Source organism: Trichoplusia ni, chromosome 1, assembly GCF_003590095.1.
Source record: "Trichoplusia ni isolate ovarian cell line Hi5 chromosome 1, tn1, whole genome shotgun sequence".
NCBI classification, from domain to species: Eukaryota; Metazoa; Arthropoda; class Insecta; order Lepidoptera; family Noctuidae; genus Trichoplusia; species Trichoplusia ni.
In genome coordinates, this window is record NC_039478.1 from 17,668,764 (window position 1) to 17,692,711 (window position 23,948).

Genomic DNA, 23,948 nt, shown 5'->3' on the forward strand with positions numbered 1-23,948 from the left:
TTTTTCTAAACCGTATTGACTTTTATAACTGATTTTATACATTGATTTAGGATTATTGTGGAATTAAAAGGATATATTACATTTGGCAGTTGACGTACTAAATTTAACACAATATGACTCAACCACACGGAAAGCTGTATGGTTTGCCACCAAGCAAAATCCTCTGAGCGCGACATGCCTCCGGTTCCATCCCTACATTGGACAGGCATTTGAAATTTTGCGGAATCCCCATGACAAAAAGACTTAATACGATACAGTTGGGCTAGATCTTAAGGAAGAAATGTATTTTACGATGTTTTTTTAATAGAAATTCTGTAGTAGACACTAAATCTCAGGGGATTCGTCATGCCTTATCTTTATTATAGCAACAATTTTTATGACTATAATAGTATAAAGAACTGGCGAATATCCAAGCAGATGCCCGAAATCAATATATAAAATGTCTTAATAAATCCGAACGATTGACAGATGAGATAATGTTATATATATTATAGTTTTTTCGGATCGAATACGGAAGGCAATCTGTCTCTATCTTCAAAGGCACGGGCGGGTATCTCCGCAATTTATTACTATATAATTAGATCTACACATGATATAAACCACGTCTAGAAACGAACGTGCAAAACTAATTTGCCAATTCAACAAACTGCCATCAAGGAACTAGGTCGCAGTGCCTGCACTCCGAGCTGTTTATATTGTGGAGGCGAAGCGTGTGTACAATTCACGGCGCGTTCCGGTGTCGCAATAGTAATGGCCGTTGCTAGCTAAAAAAATGCGAAGGTAACTAATAAACTAATAACGAGTATCTTCTGCACGGAAAGCCAAGTGGTTGAGGTCACTACTGCACAGGGGTTCGGCCTCCGCGTAGGACAAACGTTTGTGTGATCCACGAATGCTTTTCCTGAGTCTGGGTGTCGCTGTGCATCTAACTTGAATGTTTGTGAAACATCTAGTGGTAAACTTTTTTTTAATGTGAGATTTGGTGAATGTCTTTATCCAGCTGTGGGGCACACTAGGCTTGATAAGAAACACACTTATACCCTAGAGGCAATATTAAGTACGAAGAAGTCGTGGATGAGCTGGGGTTAATGCGAAAAAGTACTGACTTACAAATAAATATTATTAGAAAACAAAATTCGTCCTAAACGTGTCTGAGCCTGAACAGTCTGGAAATTTTCAAATAGCATCAAACAATTAATATCCATTACTGAACAGAAACTTTTAACTTAGGAATAACTAGTTTCAATTAACGAGCTTTGAATTATTAATATCACATTGTTAAACTGTTCTGCGATCGAATAATCTAAATAAAAACTATTGTAAGACTTTAACAAAAACTTTCATTTGAAAATCGGGACAATTATCGAAACCAATTTTCGATGCATTTTTACGTGAATTGGTTTTGTATAAAAATGTAATTGGATTTTTTCACGTATTTCAATGTAAAAACAATGGCCTTTTATAATAGTACATATAACACCGCGACACTGCAGCTAAACAACAAAGAAAGCAGTGAATCTCTAATGATTCTGTCTATTTGTTTATTTGATGATTAAAAAGCAGTTCGTAACTTGAAAAAAACTGTTGATGACTTGTTGACTTTTTGAAAGAATCATAAAAAAGCGTATCAGATATCGAAACTAACAATCGATCAATATTTTATTAACAGCACTATTTTTAAACCACCTCCGTTCTATAACCATTTCACAGACATGTTTATGACGGAAACATTTTAGTGTCTACGTTTTATAGTTCCTACTTCAGCAACCTCATGACTATTGACTTGTAGCTATAAAACTGGAATGTTTGAGTGTTTTCAGACGGCAACGGAGGTATCTGAAAGCCTATCAAAACACTTCATGGATTGCAAAATCTTAGGCGGAAACAATATTCATTTGAAATACTCACCGATTTTAATACCATCTCTGCCCTTTTTATGGGTTCCTGAAAAAGAATGTCTAATAAAAAAACGCCAGATAAGTAATAAAACTATTTTTGTTTTGTTTCAGATCTGAATCATCAATCAAGAATGATCGACCGTAAACTATCAACAATGATTTAAAATCATGTGATGCTCGAATGTCAAAACAGAAAGCAAAAATAGAATAACCGATTTAACATTATGAGACAAACTGAGCTTCAGATAAAGTTAAACAAGATAAATAAGAAATATGATAACAATAGCAAACCTAAGAGGTTTATGATGACATGTTAAAAATCAAAAGAAAATATGCCGACCGAACTATGGACCACCGAGAATCCATATGAAAATGACACATTTAGCACAACCAGCGATGAATACCAAAATAATACAACGACTGACCCTATCGAGGACAAAGCGATTCAAGCAGCTTTCTGTACAGCATACACCTTAATATTCGTAGTCGGGATCTTCGGCAACGCACTAGTATGTTACGCCGTAATCAGGAACCGAGCTATGCAAACCGTCACTAATCTCTTCATCACGAACCTCGCACTCTCAGACATCCTGCTGTGTGTGTTTGCCGTACCATTTACGCCACTTTACACTTTTCTCGGCAGATGGGTATTCGGGGGCCCTTTATGCCATATCATGCCTTATGCACAAGGATGCAGCGTCTATATTTCCACGTTAACTCTAACGTCTATAGCTATAGATAGATTCTTCGTTATCATCTATCCCTTTAAACCTCGCATGAAAATTACGACCTGTATTTGTCTGATAGTGTTTATATGGGTGTTTTCTCTATCCGTGACCTTCCCCTATGGCTACTATATGGCCCTCCAAGACGTGTACTGCGCAGAGAAGTGGCCCTCAGACCAAATCCGAAAAGCCTTCGGTGCTGTCACCACCATCATGCAGTTCGTAGTTCCCTTCATCGTTATGGCTTTTTGCTACACGTGTGTTAGTGTTAAATTGAATGATAGACTAAAATCCAGGCCAGGAAGTAAAAATAGTAAGAAAGAAGACGCAGAAAGAGAAAGAAAAAGAAGAACAAATAGAATGTTAATAGCAATGGTAGCCATATTTGGCTTGTCGTGGCTACCGTTGAACCTTATAAATATAAGTAGTGATTTTTATTCGTTGGCAGAAGACTGGAGGTATTACATGGTGTTGTTTTTCGTTGCGCACTTCATCGCTATGTCTTCCACTTGTTACAACCCGTTCCTGTACGCGTGGTTGAACGAGAACTTCAGAAAGGAGTTTATGCAGATTCTGCCGTGCTTAGGGGCGTTGGTCACTAAGCGGTCTAAGAGGAAGTTCAACCAGTCAGAACGGACAGGTATGTTTCGTTCGGAGAAAACTTGTAACGGTAACGATACCGTGCAAGAGTCCCTTTTGACTTCGACAGTTAGTAAGATACCCTCGGTTAGATATAAAATAGAGTTCAATGATAAATTAAAGGTGTATGAAGACGATGGAGCGGAGAACATAAGTCCGGACGAGAAACCCGAGGACAACCCGAGTCCCAACGAAGACTGTGTTAATATGTACATGTTTGTAGATAAAACTGTAAATACTTCGGATAAGGAGCCTATTGTATCTGCGCTGTAGATATTTTGGTAAGTTTATGACGTTGTAGTGGAAACTCCATGCTTTTGTATCGTTGTGGAAAGTAAGTTTCAGTTGCTTGAAAGTGAAGGGATAACGCTTGAGACTTTTAAATAGCGTTGCTTTTTAACGGCTTCAGGTTTCGGAATTGGCTTTAACTCTATCTGAAGTCTATTCATGGGAAACTAGTTTGGTGTATGGATCAAACTCAACTATTATCTAAGCCTGTATCTTTTTATATTGGAAAGAACATTTTACCCAATTAGTAACAACTTTTTATTTATTAATTTTGTAACATTAAGGTGTATAAAAAGGGTATAGCCAACGCTCTGAATTATCTGTAATAATCAAGTACTTAATTGAAATTCCGAACACAATACCTACTGATAATGCCAGTATTATTAGAATTTCAAACAGTAATAAACGACTGCGAACAAAAGCTATTTTACTAACTCAAATTGTAATAATGTAATTCCATCTTTTAGTATAATTCGGATGAGAACCTACTGAGTAATAGAATTATCTTAAAGTAATGGAACATTCCACTAAATCTAGTTAAGGGAAAGTTTATTTATGACGGTATCATCCCTAGTATAATATTATATATGCGAAAGTAACTCAGTCTGTCTGACTGTCTGTTACGCTTTCACGTCTAACCCGCTGAGCTGATTTTAATGAAATTTGGTACAGAGATAGAGTTGACCTTGAGAAAGAACATAGGATAGTTTTTATCCCAGACTTTTGAAGAGTTCTCGACGCGGGCGAAAAGCTAGTGTCATATAAAACTTGGTTTACGTTCCGTAGGTACTTACTTGTGATAGTAATTATTATTTTAACAAGAATATTATTGATCACTTTCTTTATTTTTATGCATATCCTTCTAGTTATCTTTTTATCACCAGTTCCCCTGGCAGTTAGTCCTCGTATGCACATATTTTACATATATAGTCTATATTTAATTTCAAAATTCAAATTATGATTTCATCTTCGATAGAATTTTAATTAAAGTTTTGTTTTAAAAGTTAAATATTTTCAATATTCGTAGCTATTCTTATGATGGTTATATTTAAACAACTCTACTCTATTATATTTTATTGAAGACTTTTTATTTGATGATATATTAATCCACGGTTGGCCGGCCTTCAAAGATTTTTTAAATAAGTTTTATTTTTATTTATTTACTAGGTATATTTTCCCGTATATCATGAAAAAGAAAACAAAAAATAACGCTCATGTTATACTAATATCTTTCATGAGCTTGAAATTGTATCCTCACATTATAATATCAGCTTTCAATTAGGGATTTTTACACAATGGTTACGTAAAAACTCGATACGATATTGAGGAAAGGCAATCTGTCAAAAAATAATGAATCTTCAAAAATAAATGACATTATATATATCGTTTTTTTTTACTTTTGATATACATGTAATATCGTAATTTATAAGTACAACAAAGGGCCGTTTATTACATTAAAAACATTTGATTAAATAACATAAGCTGTACCCGTTCTTCATACATTCATACTTTGAAGTTTTAAAAGTTCTAAAAGTTTCAAAGAAGTATTTACCTATATTATTCAGTCTCCTACTGCAATAGCTAATTTAATCAGAGCTTGAATACTCAAATACTTAAACAACGATATCTAAGAATCATAAAATACTAAAATCACTACACGTATGCAACGGAAAATCAAGATTGTTAGTTATTTAAATTTACAATCAAATTGAACAGTGGTATCTAGAAAATCGCATCGTATAAATCAGCTCACTATGCGAATCGTGCACATTTAACATACATTTTACAATTTTCCGCATCAAATCTGACATTGCATCTATTTGTGCATTCAGATGCATAAATTGTACTGATTTATGGTTGCACATTACAGAGTCTTGACATCGTTTTGACTATTTGTATAATAAATGTCGCTGTACATACATAATATATTTTGAATACTGGTTCAGTTCTGTACTGACTACAAAGAAAGCTAGCTAAAGCTAACTTTCATTTGCATGTTTCTTGATAACTTATGTAAATAATTGGTAGAATAAAAATGGTCATTGCTGGATCTCTCCACACAACTCCACTTTGAGTTAGAAATTTGTATTCTACGGTGTTAAACAACCATGCATATGATATGTATATCGGTGTAACAAATTTTATTTAAATCTGAAATCTGAATCTAAAATCTGAGTCTTGAAGTGATGACGAAACAGCCATATACAGATACTTTCGCATTTATAATATTAAATAGGAAGTATGAAATAGTACAGGTGAGTTTCAACACTCACGTTCCTATTTTAGATAATACAACCCCGTTCTCTTTGCTTTTCATCTTTTAAACTCGGTCAAAGGATTCTTTATGGAAAATGACTGCCTTTGTGTTCTCGTAAAAAAATCTCAGTTTCTCATGAAAATTATTATATTCAATGCGCTCAACCAAGGAAATTGTAGCTCGGTTTTAAAACTCATTTCTCACTGGTGAACATTTTTTAAGTAAAATTTGCAAGATAAGTGTTTTGTGGAAGGCACAAGATTCGTCATCTACACTTTTTTAACAATCTTTTAAAGACTTGTTTTTTGACTGCAAAAGTCGGCGTTTGCCTGCCGGTTACACAGTCAAATATTTTTCTTCAATGGTTCAGTACAAGGTTATGTAAAAACAAACACAATTACCACACCAAACTTTGTGTAACTTTGACATTTTACAATGTTTGAATACACACGGCATGGTCAGTATAATAGTAGGAAACCCGCTGTAAAGTTTATGTCAACAAAACTTAGAAACTATAACTGTAGCATTTTATATATGACTGTAGACAATAAACTAGGCAACTGTAGTTTTTTGTAAGATTTAAGTTATCAACACATTTCAACATACTAGTTTTTTTCTGAGCCCAAGCTGTGTAGTATGACCGATGGACTGACAAGTCAAATTGTGTCTATTTTTATATAAATAGTGTATTTTGGAACGCAATAAAGATTTGAGTTCAGAAGCCTACGGGTGCAGGTAGTTTAAACTCCTACACAAAAACAGAGAGTAACCAATTCTCCAATTAACAGTAAAGTGAACTTTTCATTTTTTTTTTCAAAAAGTAACCTAATAAAGGTTCATCATATTTATGATGAAATCTGGCAAATCGCTTTTATGAGTACATGCTATAAACGCCAGTATAATACATGAGGCTCCTAATAGATCCCAATAAGCGATCGTAAAGGAGTTTTACCATAATCACGAACGTATCGGTAATAGCTATTTGCTTTTATGACGTCACCTTTTATGATAATACAAACAAGGGAAGAGGGAAATATATTGTGACCCATTACGCCTGATTTTGTTAAGGTAGAAACATTGCCCATATTACGATTACATTGCATTTCTTACTGAATATATTATGTGATTTTTCTCATTCTTCAAGCTGTTATTTAGTTGTTTTTTTATTTCTGCAGATTCATCCAATTCAAAGTTTTTTCGATATATAGGTAAAAGTATTTATTTACAACAACTCGGCTGTAAGTTTTTTATCCTTTAGTCGCCCAAGACACTCAGATCCACGAATGTTTGTGCTCATACAAACATTCGTGGATCACACAAATGCTTATCTTCCGCGTTGTTGTACGCCTTGAACGGTGGGTTTAGCATGCTTATCTATACCACTCGACTTTCCATGCAGAAGAAAAATATTTTTTTATTTGGTAACATGGTATTTTGATGAGTAGAAGTACATGACAGACGCCAAATGCTAAGTTAGGTTTTAGGTTTGCCGTTTAAGTATAAATGCGTCCAATATCTAAAGGTCCTATGTCTATATTCTTGTTAGTTTTAACAACAAAATAATAAATTCTGTTCCAGTAAAAGAATAACAAAACACTAAAAGCCGACGTCATTAATGTTCTGTACTAACTGGCAAGACATTGACGTCATTATATATTAAGTAGGCAGCCCTTTTCTCTTGAAAATACTTAATTTACACTTAAATACTCTGACAATAAAAACTTCAAAGGACGTACTTAACAAAATGTATTATTGTAGCTCAAGTCAAATATAAAAAAGTTTGTATAGAATTGGACTTACAACAACAGAACGAACAAAAGCGGCACGAATAAGATTTCCCTTTTGATAGAACTCTTACAAACTCTGAGAAGACTAAAAAATCAAAGACAAAGCAAAAATGTATTAATAATATTGGAACTCTTTAATGAATTTATGAACAAAATAGGTTCAGGAACCTCTTACAAGTATAATCTTGGTGGAATTTTGGAAGTTCCATAATATATTGACAGTTATTTGAGTCATGATCATTCTTCTTGAACAAGAAAAAACAGAGCGAACTTTGAAAGGTCAAATTATGTAGAGGGAATGTTTTAATCTAGTAATATAATAAGCACTACATTTCTAGCGCTATTTTTAGACACCAGAGAATTTAGAAAACATAATACATAATATTTTATAACGATATAGTTTTTTTTGGGTCCTTACAATTAAAAATAACACAACAGTAGATTAATGTTTTGTTAGACCTCTTATCTTTATCATTGTTTGATATATTTTTATCCTGGCTAAGTAAAGATTTCAAAAAGCCAGTAACAATGAACTACATTTTCTCTTATTCTATTTAACAAAGCTTTCTATAAATATAGGCTTATATAACACAGATTCGTATATACAATAGAGACATACAGTTTATTTTACGTAGGACTTTATGGGCGACACCTGTCATTGTGCCCTCACGTATAAATCTTATTTTTACATTCAGCTTTCCATTTGTTTACATAGTTTGCTCGGGTTTACAATGTTTTGTTACTTGCTCATAAAACATATGTACGTGTACACGTCATGTTTTAAAATGTTTGTTACACGGGAAGAATTATGACTTTTATTTCTGTTTCTAAAATTAACTATTTTTTAACATATTACAATGAGTGATGACAATCTGCTAGTCGTTACACGAGTAGATTATGTAAAATTTAACTTAATAGTCAGTTAGAGTTCATTTCGTCTCGTTTTATTCTGTATTGAAAATAGTGAGTTCGATTCCCACTTAACACACCAAGAAAAGTGTGAATGTATGCTATACATTTTGTACAGTGTACAGCATGATAATTTTGTAATGTGTATGAGTTTTATTTGTGTAATTCGTAGTTTTTTAGACATCTATAAATAAGTTTATCAGTATTGTTCTTAATCAGTTTAGGATACCAGACCAGACTAGTGGTTGCTCTGTGAAAATTGTAAATATTACAATTAATTATAAAAAATCACATAGCTCCAGTAACATTCTGAGTCGACTCACCTTTACCACGAAACAAACATCTACCTCGTCTCGTACTTACGACGTAGGTACAACTCTGTAAATGTCAGGACTACTATTTTTACGTCTTATAGTCTTCTATTCTGTTTTTTTTTCGTTTTCTGATTATATTGTTACTTTTGTCCGCGCTTCTATAAATATGCTTCGTCTTAACCTGACCTTTAGAATATATTTTGTCCTTCATATTGTTTTAATTATAATCTTTATCTTAAAAGGTCATTGCAAAGATTTTTTGTGAAGAAATGCAATTTAATTGTAGTTCTGTTGAAATTAGTCCATATTCCGATCATGGTAAAGGTTATTTTTATCCATACATATCAGAATGACAGTGTAAATATATTTTCTACCTCTGTATAGAAGACTGCTTACTCATACTATCTCAAGTACAGAGTAGTAATCACTTACTCCCTAAATATTTTATGATATATCATGTCGTGTTTTTTCCTTATTACTTATTCAATAAGGTTGAAATTGGCATGAGACTGATGGTTTTATTTTGCTTATCTCACCGTAAATAATGACCATTTTTTTCGTACTTGTAACTGGCCAGTAGTAGGACTGACAGTTGACAATTTAAAGACGTCACTAGTTAAAAGAAAAGTTCATACCCATACATTTAAAGTTTTCTATTCGTATTTTGTATGTATGCGTCGTATATTAGTCTGGGTCATCTAGGGCTAATTTAAATAAATTATAAATGTACTTTTTTGTGGGGAAAAAAAATAATTCCTTAGTTTTAATTGTATTTTCCATCTGTTTCAGGTAACACGTTGCAGTAACAATTTTCAAGAAATTAATACTATCCGTAGCGGTTTCAAAGTTCCATCAAAAAGCATTTCTTAATATTATACATATTTATTTATCGTCTCATAATTTTAATATTTCTACTTATTTATAAATGAAAGTTTGTTTGTTTCGTTTTACCTTTATTAGTATGTAAAATGAGTTTGTGGCTGTAAATTTATTCTTATTCTTCTGTATTGTTATTTTCAAAAACGTATGATTGTATGATAAATAGATGAAGTAAATATTTTTTAAATGACTGTGATTTCTGTAGCATTTTCATTAAACAATGTAAATTGCATACGATACAAAATAACCTAGTTATTATCTACTTTTATTATTGTTGCGAATGTTAGATAAAATTCAAGTAAAAATACGAACGAATGTAAAAAAATATAGTTATTTAATATTAATAGTACTATAAAGATAATTGTAAATAGTTGGTAAGACCATTGTACAGTGTAGCAACGGTAGTGTAAATATTTTGTGTTCATAAGAATAAAAGTATTTACGTCAATTATGTAGTTCGATAATGAACTTTGAGCCCATTGACGAAGGTACTTTTTTCTATAAATGTATAGTCGTTAGATAGTACGTTTGAATAGCACTGTGTTACGGTAAAACTATTTTTGTAATGTAAAGAATAAAAGTGTATATAAAATTTAATGCCTTGTAATTCATGTCAATGGATGGAAAACGTGCAATTCGCTGTCGTTATAAATAAACTGTACCAAAGTCATACAAATAAATTCATTTACAATTACCCACTTTATAGGAAACTGATAGAGTTAAAATAAACGAATAAGAAATGAAGCTTTGTTCGTTAACGTCAACGGAAATAATAAAATTACTCTAATCAATATTCAGAGAGAAAAATGAATTAAAAAACGATATCAGTAGCATTGCATAATTATTAACAAGTACTTGCGCAACTTTGACTTTTATATTAGGTCAAAATCAATTTTCATATTTTTGTATGGTGTCTCAACAGAACGAAGTTTTATCTTGCAAATTCTTTTAAATCTTAATCGATATCACAATTAAAATACAAACTAGGTCTTAAAGTATCAGTCTTAAGGGGATGGAAGCGTAACAATACAAGACACGGCGTAGAGCGACATCTAGCTTCCACACCCGCAACAATATTACTTTAAAACATGGCTTCCAAGGAAATTACAAACTTTCAAAATATTTAATGGTATTAAATGTGGAGCTGAAAAAACTGTCTTCTAAGAGAGATCCCACACCGGCAGACTTCGGAAGGAAGGACAGCAGCATGGTATGTATTTCACTTATGTGGTAAGTAGTACCTAAACTCTTCAGGAAATGAGACATTATAATAAAACATAATAACGAAGACTCTGCACACAAACCAGTTGAATACCTTCACTTAAAAATGGAACACTCTGTACGTGACGGTCTTCGGAAAGTGGAATTCGCCACTCGGCACTTTTCGGCTCTCGTCGGATGGCAAATGGCAACCATGTTGACACTTCACGCCAATGAGAGCCCCACTTAAACTGTCGAGCCAAGCCGTTTTCGATTGTCAAATGGATGGGGCTTTTAATAAGAGAATTATGAAGCTAGAAATTCTGGCTACTTCCCATCTGGTAAACTTCCCATTTCGTAAACCTCAAACTGTACCTACTAAAAAGTTGCGTTTGGTAAACATTATACATTTCATACATTTAATCCCATTTGGTAAACTTTGTTAGTATTGTTATTTTTGTACGGTACAGTCAGTGTCAAATTAGTATTAAATTAGAGATGTATATATTTTTAAATGCTTCAGTCTTGAGATAGTATCTCGACCATCAAAAAGAATGGCTGATCAAGAAGAAGTAAAAAAAACGTATTAAAGTCTGTAAAAATACCACGATGCTACTAAAAATACCACGTGCTTTTCCCGCAAAAGAAGCACCGAGCGGGAATATCATTGGAAAATTGTTTGAACGAATTATCAAGAATTGCTTGTATCACTTTATAATTTATTTATTGATTTTTAACTTTGTAGTGTAGGTAGTAAATTTTTTATGTTAATATTCCAAATCTGTGATTATATTTTATAGTTGATTTTGTGTGTAATTTTTAATGTTAATGTACCAAATCTGTGATTATGATTTGTTTTTATATTTAAAAGTTGATTTTGCATGTATTTTTTATTTTATTGTACCAAATCTGTGATTATTATTGTTTTTATATTTTATAGTTGGTTTAGTATGTAATTTTTTTACGTTAACGTACCAAATCAGTGACTGTTTATTTTTATATTTTATAAGTAGTTGATTTCGTATGTATTTTTTTATGTTAATGTACATTAACATAAAAAGATAGTACCAAATCTGTGATTATTGTTTTTTTATATAAGTTGATTTCGCATCTAGATTGACTTATGTTATTAAAAAAATAAAACTTGTCATCGAAATAGTCAAATAGAACTGTGATTTTTCTTAAATTTTTTGAAAGTTATTTGTACACCCCACTTTTTATTTCTGTTTTTAAATATCAATATGTGTAAATGGCATACGTACACATAATCCGACTATTGTACCTGTGATTAAAAATATTTAACAAAATAAATGACAATGTTATCATTAGTTTCGTTTTTCTTTTTTTACTTGACTGTACCCATTTCATCTGAAAGTTTACCAAATGGGATATAACACAAAAAATTATTGAAATGTTTTCGAAATGGGACTAAATGTATGAAATGTATAATGTTTACCAAACGCAACTTTTTAGTAGGTACAGTTTGAGGTTTACGAAATGGGAAGTTTACCAGATGGGAAGTAGCCGAAATTCTAACTGGCAACCATTTTGTACGCGCAAACTTTGAGGTTTTGTAAGTTAATGTGTAAATATCAGCCCAGCTGTTCATTTAAAATATGAATTTAGAACATAAATAAGATTTTTTTTCAAGATTTATGACATCTGGCGGAAATCATCATAGACAGAAAATGTCATGCTATGTTTAGATATCAATAACGTAAACATATTTTGTCACTTATTATAATATATTAATTTGGGTTAAATGGGCCAATTTTAAGAAACGATAATGTTTTCACGGAATTTTAGCCACAGATAATTAAAAGTTGGCCGTCTGCCAAAGCTTGGTGTTTAGTTACAACATACGTCTCCTGCTAGGCAAGGGCCTCTACCCATATGGGAAAGGTTTGAGCAATGATTACAACGCTAGACGATTAAAATGAAGGGTGTAATAAGAAATAATTATACACTCTTTGAATCACATAAAATTTTTCGATTATAAGTTATACTAGCTAGCTCACCGACTTTGTCTTACAATTAAACATAAAAGCCAAACAACCACATCAGACACAATCTTAATAAGATATCCCACAATCTCACATTCCTTATCTTACCGACCGGAGTAATAACAACAATTGCAAATACCAAGGGTTGAAATATCTCGGTAATGTTGGCCTGCCGGGTAAAACCAGATCACCGATAATTTGACAATCCGCTCTGGAATTTCAATTTAATTATTTAAGGGTCGAAATCAATGAATTCCTTTATAAATTCTAAACCAAATGATCTCTCACAATTTAATTTAATTGGGTCTGAGAAATTCTGAAAGATTAAACCTTTTTTTTGAGTGGACTTAATCGAAAAATTTGATACTGTAGGAATGTCTATTCTGTTTTTGACTCATTAAGAACGATGACAATTTTTAATAGTTATGTTGATAATAATCTAGTCTTATTATAATTGTCATGATGATTGATTGAGGTTGAAATAAATAACCACTGCTTCCACTTACCTCAAATGATTTCAAGAATTCCATTAAAACTAGAAACATATGTTTTACGTACAAAAATCCCAAATATAACCATTGTTGGCCTCCAAAGAAAACACAACAAATCAATAATTCGAACTTTAATGTTTATTCGATAAATCAACGTGGTACTCTTAACCATAAAACAGTTTTGTAACCCACATTTTTAATTACACTCACATACCAGTAAAACTCGAAGTAAGGAAAATTGTATTATATGTACTGCACTTAAAATGACCAATGAAATAGTTATATAACCAAACTATCTACTTTACTTTACATTCAATCGATACTATAAAGTAGTAAAAAAGTTGTCAATCCCTAAAAGGTCTGTCACTGCTATAAGGATAGAAATTGATCAAATCGATCAAAGCAGTAAAATTTAGGCAACAGCAGTTTTAACTTATTTCCTTCTCTATGACTACGTCACGCAGTGAATAAAAAAAAATAACTTCTATAAAAAGGTTTTTTTGGAATAAATCTTTTAGATTAAGTAAATTCAAATAATTCTAAACTCGATGGTGTTTATTAGCGAAGCTCCTACATATGGCCACCTTCCAGCTCCAGCATCAGATCAGCTCTATGGCATACTTATCATAATATTTTATATTCAACGCATTTATACAACATGCGAAGTAAGACCTTATATAAGATACCTTCGGGCTTTAGAAAAAAAAGCCATTACTTTAAAATCCAAATCAAGGCTCTTAATTTTTTTTTTATCGCTCTTTTAAAAAAAAAATACAGTATTGGCTGTACAATACATACAATATGTCTTACCTAACATTATAAATGTATGCAACAATAGCATAAAATAGAAAAAAAAATGTGATAGTTATTTTATTTATCATTAAACAGCAATAATTTAATTCGATAGTTCCATATTTACGATTATAGCTGACATGATTACGCTTAAACAATAACATAAATCTCATCATTACCTACTCACGTTAATGACATATCGTAATGTATATTTATCACCAGAAGTAATCGTTAATTGTGTTTATAGTTTCTAGTGGTCTGTGATAAAAGTTATCCTACCGGTAGAATTGAGAACTAGTCTTTCTTGTATCGGTAAAAACAGATTTTAAAAATAACTAGGTCATAATTCCTAAATTAAAGAAAAAGTTAGTGTATGCTTAAAATGTGATTTTATTGAACGCTGTATACGATACATTATTTTACGTACGACGTGCTATTTCTAAGAACCCAACCCTTTTGGAGTAACAATGTGATTTTTAAGGTACACGTACTGTCTTAATTATTCTTAGACACTACAAACAAACGGTGAAGGAAAATAACGCAATAAAAACACGACGACCCAATATTGAAATTTGAAACCACCAAATCGCAGTGAACTAGCGTGTTCATCAATGCTCGTACCTTCTATATATGGGAGTAGGCCTACTTCTAAAACTGAAAAGTAAATAAACTGGTATTGTTATAAGACCTTGAACGAATTTGATCAAATATTATCTGCCAATATTTATGGAAGACAAGGTCTCTAATAATTTTTCCATGTCAAGATACATGTTTTTTATAACCCGTCTAGCAACACATAACGCACGTATAAAGTTATGAACCGCGTCATAAAAGTGTCAATTTCTGTCTCACCCTATCACTCACATAATTATCTTCCTATATATAAGTAGTCTTTACAGTAAGAGTGCTTATAGAGTTAACAAAAAAGCCGGCAATTTTCAATCAACAAGACTCTGTTTCAGAAGGTTTCTGAAACTCGAATACATAAAACATTGAACTGGCAGCTACTCCACACGGTCATCATAATACCCCATCACTGTTATTTCACTGGTAATTCAAATTCTATGAGCAACATAAATCCCGCCGATATGCCTGCGGGGAGACATTTTGGCTCAATTTCAAACTAGACACGAACAAAGCTGCCGAAATCCCAATAATGGAAACATTATTTCGGCAACTGTGCAAGGAGAATATTCTTAAAAACTTAGAATGAATTTCTTTCAAAAATTTCCATTTTCCCGTCGCCTCCTTGACATGGTTTAAAATTTGAAACCAAAGTGTATTCTTTTTTTTTCCTTACTTCCAACAAGGGCTGTAAGCGTGCAAGATCATCAAGAGTCATACATAATTAAAATGAGTGAAATAGTTTAGTTGCGAAAGTTTTGTTTTATTTTTTTCTGTCCCACTGTAGACGCTGTTAGCCTTTTTTTTTTTTTTTTGTTTAGGCGGGGGAATCCTCATGGACACCCACTCCCTCGGGGGAGGAAATGGGTAGTGTCAGACTTTTACTGACTAAACCTGAACCGCCGTGCTACGTCATCCGCGTTGTTGTGTCGGTGTATGGCAATGCGTTGCAATCCTTCATACACCGACCGCGGGCTTCCACCGGCCAGTAATGTGGGCCGGTAGGTCACTTTCTTGTGTTGTGTGGAGGCCGACGTGTAAAGAGCGTCGGCCTCCTCGCCTCATATTGGGACCGCATCCATAGCACCGAATGTGGCCCCCCGCCGTGGGTAATATACTCGGACGACAGACACCCCCGTGCCGTCGCCCAGAACCCTAGTTAGGGCGGGAGAGCGCGCTCATGCGCGGCTCTGCGCCGCCCCACTCGACGTCGGCGTATGGCGGGCGCGCTGGGGTCAGTTTCCCGAACGCGCTCCGCCGCCTCCTTCTGTGACATCACTGTTTCACAGAAGGAGGCCAATGCATCCCACGCCGCCCGGCTGCCGATCGCTGCAGCGATGACAGCCGACAACTCGGCGACGTTCACTCCACCCAGCGCAGACACAAGTTCGGCGCGAGGCTCCGCAAAGACCGGACATGCGGCCAGTGTGTGAAGTGCGGTGTCATCCGCGTCACCGCACTGATGACACACTGTGGTGACCTCCCTTCGAGCCACCCGAAACAGGTAGTGCCCGAAGGCACCGTGTCCGGTCAGCATCTGCGTGAGGCGGTACGTCAAAACACCGTACCGCCTCTCCACCCACTGTTGGAGATGTGGGCGGATTGCCTCCACCGTAGCCCGCCCCGCCGTCGGATTGGCGAGCCTTAGTTCCCAATTCCGGAATGCGACGAGGCGGGCTTGTCTGCGCCAGGTCTCACGCTGCCCCGGCGAGGGTTCGATGCCCCGAGACCGGAGCGCAGTGCAGCGGGTGTATAGGTCCGCTAGCACACTCGCATCCAAATCCCAGGGCGGGATTCCCGCCAAGGCGCACGATGCCTCACGTCCGAAGGTGCGGTAGGCCCGGACGATCCTGTTGGTAACCACCCGCTGTGCACCAAGCAGAACCGCCCTGTTCCTAGGCGTTAAACTACCGCACCATATGGGTGCGCCGTACAGGGCCATCGGCCTAATGACCCCTGCGTAAAGCCGGCGACACCCAACGTCTGGGCCCCCGACGTTCGGCAGGAGCCTTCCGAGAGCGGCTGCGGCGACTTGGAGCCTTGGTGCCAGCCGCTTAAAATGCTCCCGGAAGCTCATCCGTCCGTCGAGGACCAGGCCGAGATACTTCATCGTGCCCGACAGTGGGATCCTTGCGTCCTCCACTGTCAGGCACGTGTCCATCTGGGGTTGGCTCCGGGGCCGTGCAACATCAGAGCTTCGGTTTTCCCCAGAGCCACGTCCAAGCCGAGCATCCGGATGCGACCTACAACCACCTGGACGCCGCAGGTCGCACGCCGGATGCATTCCCGGGGGTCAGAACCCGAGGCTAAAATTAGGGTATCGTCCGCGTAGCAGACGACCCGCATACCAGAGAGGAGGGCCCCTCTGAGGGCCCAATCGTACCCGATGTTCCACAGGAGGGGTCCTAGGACTGACCCCTGCGGAACACCGCACCCCGTTTCGTACCTCTGCAGGCCTGTCTGCGACGCGAACGAAATGTCACGTCCGGTGAGGTAGTCCGCCACGACGTGCTGCAGGTAGAGCGGCACCCCATGATATCGAAGTGCCGACTCTATGCACTGATGCGGCAACGAGTTGAAGGCATTGGCGATGTCGAGCGAAACCGCCAACGCCAACCCTTTTCGTGCCGCCGCATCCGTGGCGAACCGTCTGACCACGTCTAAGGCGTCCATTGTGGACCGCCCCGCCCTAAAACCGTATTGCGACTCCGACAGATTCGGACCCGTCCCGGTCAAGTGCCGGACGATGCGGGCAGCTATGATAGACGCTGTTAGCCTGCTTTCATTTGGCTCTGATTAGGGTTATAACGTTTCATTTTTTTGTGAGGAGTCAGATTATCCCGCCGAATCCATATAATCTGACATGGATGAAACTGTTTGACTATTTAGCATATGGACTAACCATAGAGGACACTTATCCGACCTACGTGATTAAAGAACATTTTGCTAAAATCAAAATCGATGACAATAAATCAACTTCACACTGTCATCGAAATGAAATCACGTGTTGAAATTACAATCAAATCTATTCATAAATTACATCATGTTTCCCCCACAAAATATCTTGTAGAGTGACAGCATGTGGTACTAATCGGCAAAGTTTCCCAGTAACTGGCTGGCGTCTGGCCGGGATCATTATACGCAGACCAAGAATTGCATAACGTTTAAGATCCCTTGACACGTTTTGGTGACTTGCCTTAACTTCGGACGGAGATTTTGCATTTTGGGTTATGCATGTTAGAATGTGACTGAAAATTCGAATTGAGGATGAAAAGTGCCAGGAAATATTATAATAAAATGTGTGAAATGAAATGTGTGCTCTGTGTGAGTCTGTCATCTTCGTTCCTTCTAGTCTAAAGTTATATTTTAGCGAGTACGAAAAACGAATAAATGTTAGAGCTATTCCGTTTAGAAATCCCACGGTGTGAAGTCTTTTGAAAATAGAATTTGCAAATGGCTTCCCTATAGAAACTCATCACAAAAGTAGTTCTACGAAATACTCTATTGATGCTTCTTGGTAACATAAATATCGAATTCATTTTTATGAAAATCTAAAAGAAACTTATCGTCATTTCATTTTCAAAGCAAATCTCGAACATGGAAAATCTAATTTCGAATCGAACGCCCATTGGATACTGGATAATGAGTACCTCGTATGCAGAAAATTAATTCACGGTTACCCCTCATGCAAGTACGTCCTTTTAATTTTTTTATCCAATCAGACTGTCCCTTTGTGAGCTCTCTCGAGTCTGCTCTCAATCCATTCACAATCTATTTAATCGTGCAAACTTCATCAAAAATTATAGCGAGATTGAGAATAGCAAAAAAACTACGGAATCGTTAACTTGCTAAATGTATATCTATGCTTTCTAGTTTCACTTGCCTTGTTCCATTTTAAATTTTGACCAGCGATGTTATATAGCTTGTAGTTAAAGTATATAGCCTTCGTCGAGCCTTGGGCTATCAGACACAAAATATGATTTCTAATCTAACTAATGGCTTCATAAATTGGCGCCTAAAAACTTTTCGGCCTCACTTTTTTATTACACGTTTAGCTATCAAGGAGAACAAAGTGTATTGTCACAATGTTTTAACTTTTCTTGGAATTAATTAGAGAGCTATCGGAAATTATTGAATTACACTATTTTTTTATAAGTGCGCCGAGTTTTAAAAAAGAAAATATTTTGATTACTCAAAATAGGTTCTTTTTTAAAGACAGTTAAGCTACTTTTATACATCGTGATTTTTTTGTCGTCTTACAAAAGTAGCACAGTTCATGTATCCAATAAAAAACCACGGTATACACCTCTTTTAACAAAAAACTACAGACAAAGTAATTATTAGACACCTAAGTTTAGATTTTTTAGTATCTATAAATAATAATAACCGCACTCCTCTCCGTATTTCTCAAAAACCAACCAAACACCAAACAAAAATACTTTACACTTTTATTTATAATAATCAAAGTAAATCAAATACGAGGGTCTTTCTCATAGCCATTGCAAAGCCAGAAGAAAAAAGTCCACTTTCTAAAAATACATTTTCTAAGAAATAAAACACTGACTGCCCGACACAAACAAACTTATACTAATTGGATAATTGTCGAAAAATGGCCGACCGACACGCGAACCAATTTAGGTAATGGAAACAATAAGATCGTTTAAAAATTGTTTTCCTTCAACTTCTTATAAGACAAGAAAAATAGGATTAATCTGTATTTCAGGGCATTTATTTTTAGGATATTTAATAAACTTTGTTTGAACTTGTCAGTACACCAGGTTACAATCTCGATCATGGTATACCCAAAATATTGTCCATTATTACACCTTTCTAAAAAAATACAGGAAAACTATAAAAAAGGGACACTTAATATTATTATAAAACATACATCAAAAAGTCCGTCTTGTCCAATCATTGCGGCTCAAAATAGTAATTAGGAGAAAACAATTTGAAATTTAGAGATAGCCCCGGAATAAACTATGTTACTAGCCAATTTGAGTTTAATTCGCGCAAAATGGTTATGTGCTACTAAGTTTTCTCATTAATTTGACTTAATTTGCAAATTTCTCGAATGAACAAACCAAATAGGGTAATTGCTATACTTTCTGTCGTTTCGGGAACTGGGGAAATTAAAGCGTGTTTTGTTTTGGCATACCTTAAAATTTTATGAAGTGTAAAACTTATAAGAGAATTCATTCCATTCAAAACACACACGAAAGTTTCCTAAACCAGCATTATATCTTGCTTAAATAAAAAACAATGTGAAGTCGATATCGCTGCAAAAGATTTGAACAAAATATTGCAATTTTGATAGGGGAATGACTTTGCCTGGTTTATGATTACGTTCCAAAATACTCTTTATCGATATTGTAATAAGGCTCATCACGGAATAAATACTCCGTACCAATATGAGTACATCAACAAACATTCAAACATAGAGTTCAAGATCTCATATTTGTTTCCGAAACTACCTTCCAATTGATCTGGGACTGCAGCCATCGCATCGGGTTGACTTGAGTCACGAGTAATAACGGTTCAAACTTAACTGATTGAGTGCAAGAACCTCGGGATCAATTAATGTAGATCGGAAGCCAAGTTTCCAGTTTCCATGTTGGATTATAAGGAACGTAGCAAATGTTTGCTGCAACTGAGCAATGACCTGAACCGATTTCAATGCTATCGAAGTTTCTATATTTACTAATACGACCCAAAATCGTCGTTAAATATAATCTAGGGATTTTCACAAGAACGAAAAATAAGTCAAAATAAAATAAAATATGGGAAAAGATTAAGTAATTTGTAAAATCGTGAAGACAACTGCATATTTAAATTCACTTAAGAATCTAAGTGGGTTGTTATTCTTATTAAAATAGAGCACTTTTAATGAATCATTTTTTGTTAGTTACAACTTCGACTTCATCGCATCACCAAAATAACAAAACTCCTCGACTCAGTTTCAAACATAAAGTCTGACTAATCTAGATCAAACAGGTTTTATACAGACGACATCTGTTACTCACTTAAAAGAATTTGTAAAACATTAATGGAAAGCAGACCTTAAAAGTTTGATGTTTAATATAAATTCTCCAAGTTTTCCACATTAAATTATGGTAATCGTGACCCCAGAAACTTGTTACTGAGGTAACACTTATGTTATTTCTACCTTTTTACAGCTTCTTTTATTCAAGAGATAATATTTTATATTTCTCAAAAATTGGTACACGGAAACTTAATTTAAGAATGATAAAACTTTTTGAATATTCAATGTTTGGTGTTAATATTTTTATTTATAAACGTTTCATAGGCTTGGTTTAGGTACTTAGGTAGTTTGTAAATATTTGAATAACATTTTTGAAAAATAAAATTACCTACCATTCTTTAAAACTGTTCGGTTCTTCTACTAGCATTATATCAGATGCCTTTCTTCTGATATGAAACCAAATAAAAGACTTGAAAACCTAGGAACCCGGAAAGCCTAAATTAAAAGTTCAAAAGCACGAATGGAACACTACAACAAAAAAAAAACAAAAGTGACTACTATAATGAGCCGTACTTTTAATTAAAGAGCTGTTTATTTAAATCTTCCAGTTTCAATAATAAGCTCTAGTACTCGGGACGGGCACTACAAATAACGTACTTAATGCTGTCTACGTGACTTCACTAGGACGCGGAAGATTTTCCTTTTTAAAACAACATAGTGTCCGCTGTACCTAGCTCTATAAACGATCACACCCCGACACTGTCGGGGAGCCTAGAGTTATATTATTACAGTTGACGAAAAGAGATATAGCTCTATCCCGTATGGTACGCCGTCACGTGACTACTGCAATAGTATTACCTTAAGACCGGTAGGCCTGACCGCGTGCAGCTCTGTCGGCTAATACCATTCATAAAAGACTACAACTAGAAAAGAAGACTACAACTTTAAATTAAACTGACTTCACGGATAGCTGAGTAGTTGAGGTCACCACGCCAAACTCCTTGAGCGCGACCGTGACGTGTCACGGGTTTAATCGACTCGTAGGATATGCGTTTGTATGATCCAAAAATGTTTGTCGTGAGTCTGAGTTTAGTGAGTTTTTATGCGCGTGACTTTATTCATTTTTTTTTTTCAATAAATAAGCATAATATAAGAACTTATTTCCGAAGAACTCATTGGTCCTATTGTTTTGAATTTCTTGAATAACCGCTTGGTTGGTACAGTGGCACTTCTATTGTTTTCTGAAAATATTAGATATTAAATTTCACGTTGGACCGTGCGCAGACATTTATTACACAATATTCTCATATTCATGATCTACAGGACTCGTGGGTGTACAGTGCATTCAAAACAGTTGTTTTTGTCCTTTAGATACCTCTTATTAGTATATTATTTTGGAATTGTAACAGTACAAAAACTTTTTCCTACCTGGTTAAAGATTTCTCCTTTGTTTTCTCAACCTCGATAGTCTCTGCTACGAGTAAGTCTAAGTTTATAAAGCTATCAAACAAGAATTTTTGACTCCTGCTTTCAAACCTCTCATGATTTACTATGATCAAGGCACTAAAAACTTGAACATAAAATCTTTGTACCTAAAGAATTGATGACACCAAAACATCGACTTCACATCTATTCTCGACACTCATTTTTCTCGACCTCGGAGATAGAAAAATGTGTTTTAGAAATCCTAGAAGAAGTGAAGTTACTGATTTTAAAGAGAAAACAAAGTCACCGCATCAGCAGTTCACGACTCTGAAGTACAATCGGTAACAAAAGTCGTTACATTACGTCGCTCAAAATCGGCGCTAAAAATGAAACCACATATTTTAAGCCACTGTGTGCCTTGTATTTGAAAGCTTATTGTAACTTAAGATATTGGACAAATATAAAGAGAGTGCAAACTGCGGTTACGGCACAAATACCGACAGTCAGAATAATAATATCTATATTCCAAAAATGGACAATTTCAATTTTGGATTATATTGGTATTTATTTACTTTCTTATGATAACCGATGTTGTATCCTAGCAAAAAGCATTAACTAGCCAATTATATGTGTCAAAGTGTTTAAAAGACCTGATTACACTAAAGGCTTTCTTTATCGAGTGTACTTCAAAACTCGATAGTTTCAAAATGGTCTCGATTGTCTTACAAACGCTTCCTACCAGTGTTCGGTTTCTAGAAGTTTCTTTATCATGCAACTTTCATTCGATTTATCGTTTACGTACTAGCTTCTGCACTTTAGCACCGAGTTTAAGCTCGAACAACGTCGTAGAATATTTAAGTTTGTTCTCACAGAAAAAGTTTTTTTTTATAAAATTTGTAAGAAAAATTGGATTAAAAAGGCTTGGAGCGAAAACTAGAATGTTTAAATATCTTAAAAACAGACAAGGCGATTTTCGTAGAATCATCATCAGCATTTTGCCATGTACGTTGTGGTCGGCTTCCGCCCTAATCGAATACAGCTATGTGCCAGTGTTTTGCATAGATAGAGCAACTGCCTATATGACCTCCTCAACCAAAGCAACATTATACCCCTTAGCAAGACTGGTTGTCATACTTTCTAGCTGCTAACTAGCCGACTGTTAACCACATACAAATTACAGCCGGAACCCACAATTTGACATGTCTGCCGAAACACGGAAGAACTCGTTATAAGATAGATAGTCACCTATTCACATATTGACCGCATCTACGATCAATGAACTAGTGGAAACCAGAAAAGGTAGAGGTTTTCAAAAAGAGGTCAGCTCAAATTGAAAAAAAAACTCTTAAGTTTTATTTTCCTGTGTTTCAAAGATTTCCCACAAAGCAAGTGATATAAATTAGACGACTGCTTATTTTAAATACTGTTTAGATGAAACACTTTTTAATTGCTTTTCTTCTTCATCATTTATTTAATTAATCCATAAAAATAGCTTACGTCTTTATAATTTGCTTTCATACAATTTCTGCAGACCCATTAAAATCTTTACGATTATTCTTTTAAAGCCCTTCTGACAGTTATCCGATAAATTCCGACTCATGAATATATTTGTTGAGATTGACATTCTGTTCTTATCTTCATTGGCAAGTGAGTCACGTTTCAATGCGATTAGCAGTTGACTAGATTCTCTTAGATTTACATATATTTTTAAACCCCAACGCAAAGGACAGGTTTTGT

General features: G+C 35.1%; 2 protein-coding genes across 2 annotated transcripts in view; one reads left to right on the forward strand and one right to left on the reverse strand.

Moving 5' to 3' along the window:
- LOC113497651 (prolactin-releasing peptide receptor-like) overlaps positions 1 to 10,366 on the forward strand; it is a 62,595-nt gene extending 52,229 nt beyond the window's left edge. The window contains exons 2-3 of the mRNA XM_026877314.1: positions 2,010 to 3,543; positions 9,607 to 10,366. Coding sequence (XP_026733115.1) covers positions 2,231 to 3,535 — 1,305 coding nt within the window. The 5' untranslated portion in view covers positions 2,010 to 2,230 and the 3' untranslated portion in view covers positions 3,536 to 3,543; positions 9,607 to 10,366. The remainder of the gene's footprint in view (positions 1 to 2,009; positions 3,544 to 9,606) is intronic.
- Positions 10,367 to 15,244: 4,878 nt separating this feature from the next.
- Positions 15,245 to 17,415, reverse strand: LOC113508054. The gene is made up of 2 exons (XM_026891232.1): positions 16,156 to 17,415; positions 15,245 to 15,359 (listed from the first exon to the last, which is right to left on the reverse strand). The coding sequence occupies exons 1-2, from the start codon at positions 17,088 to 17,090 to the stop codon at positions 15,245 to 15,247; spliced, it is 1,050 nt and encodes a 349-aa protein (XP_026747033.1). The 5' UTR covers positions 17,091 to 17,415.
- Positions 17,416 to 23,948: the final 6,533 nt, after the last annotated feature.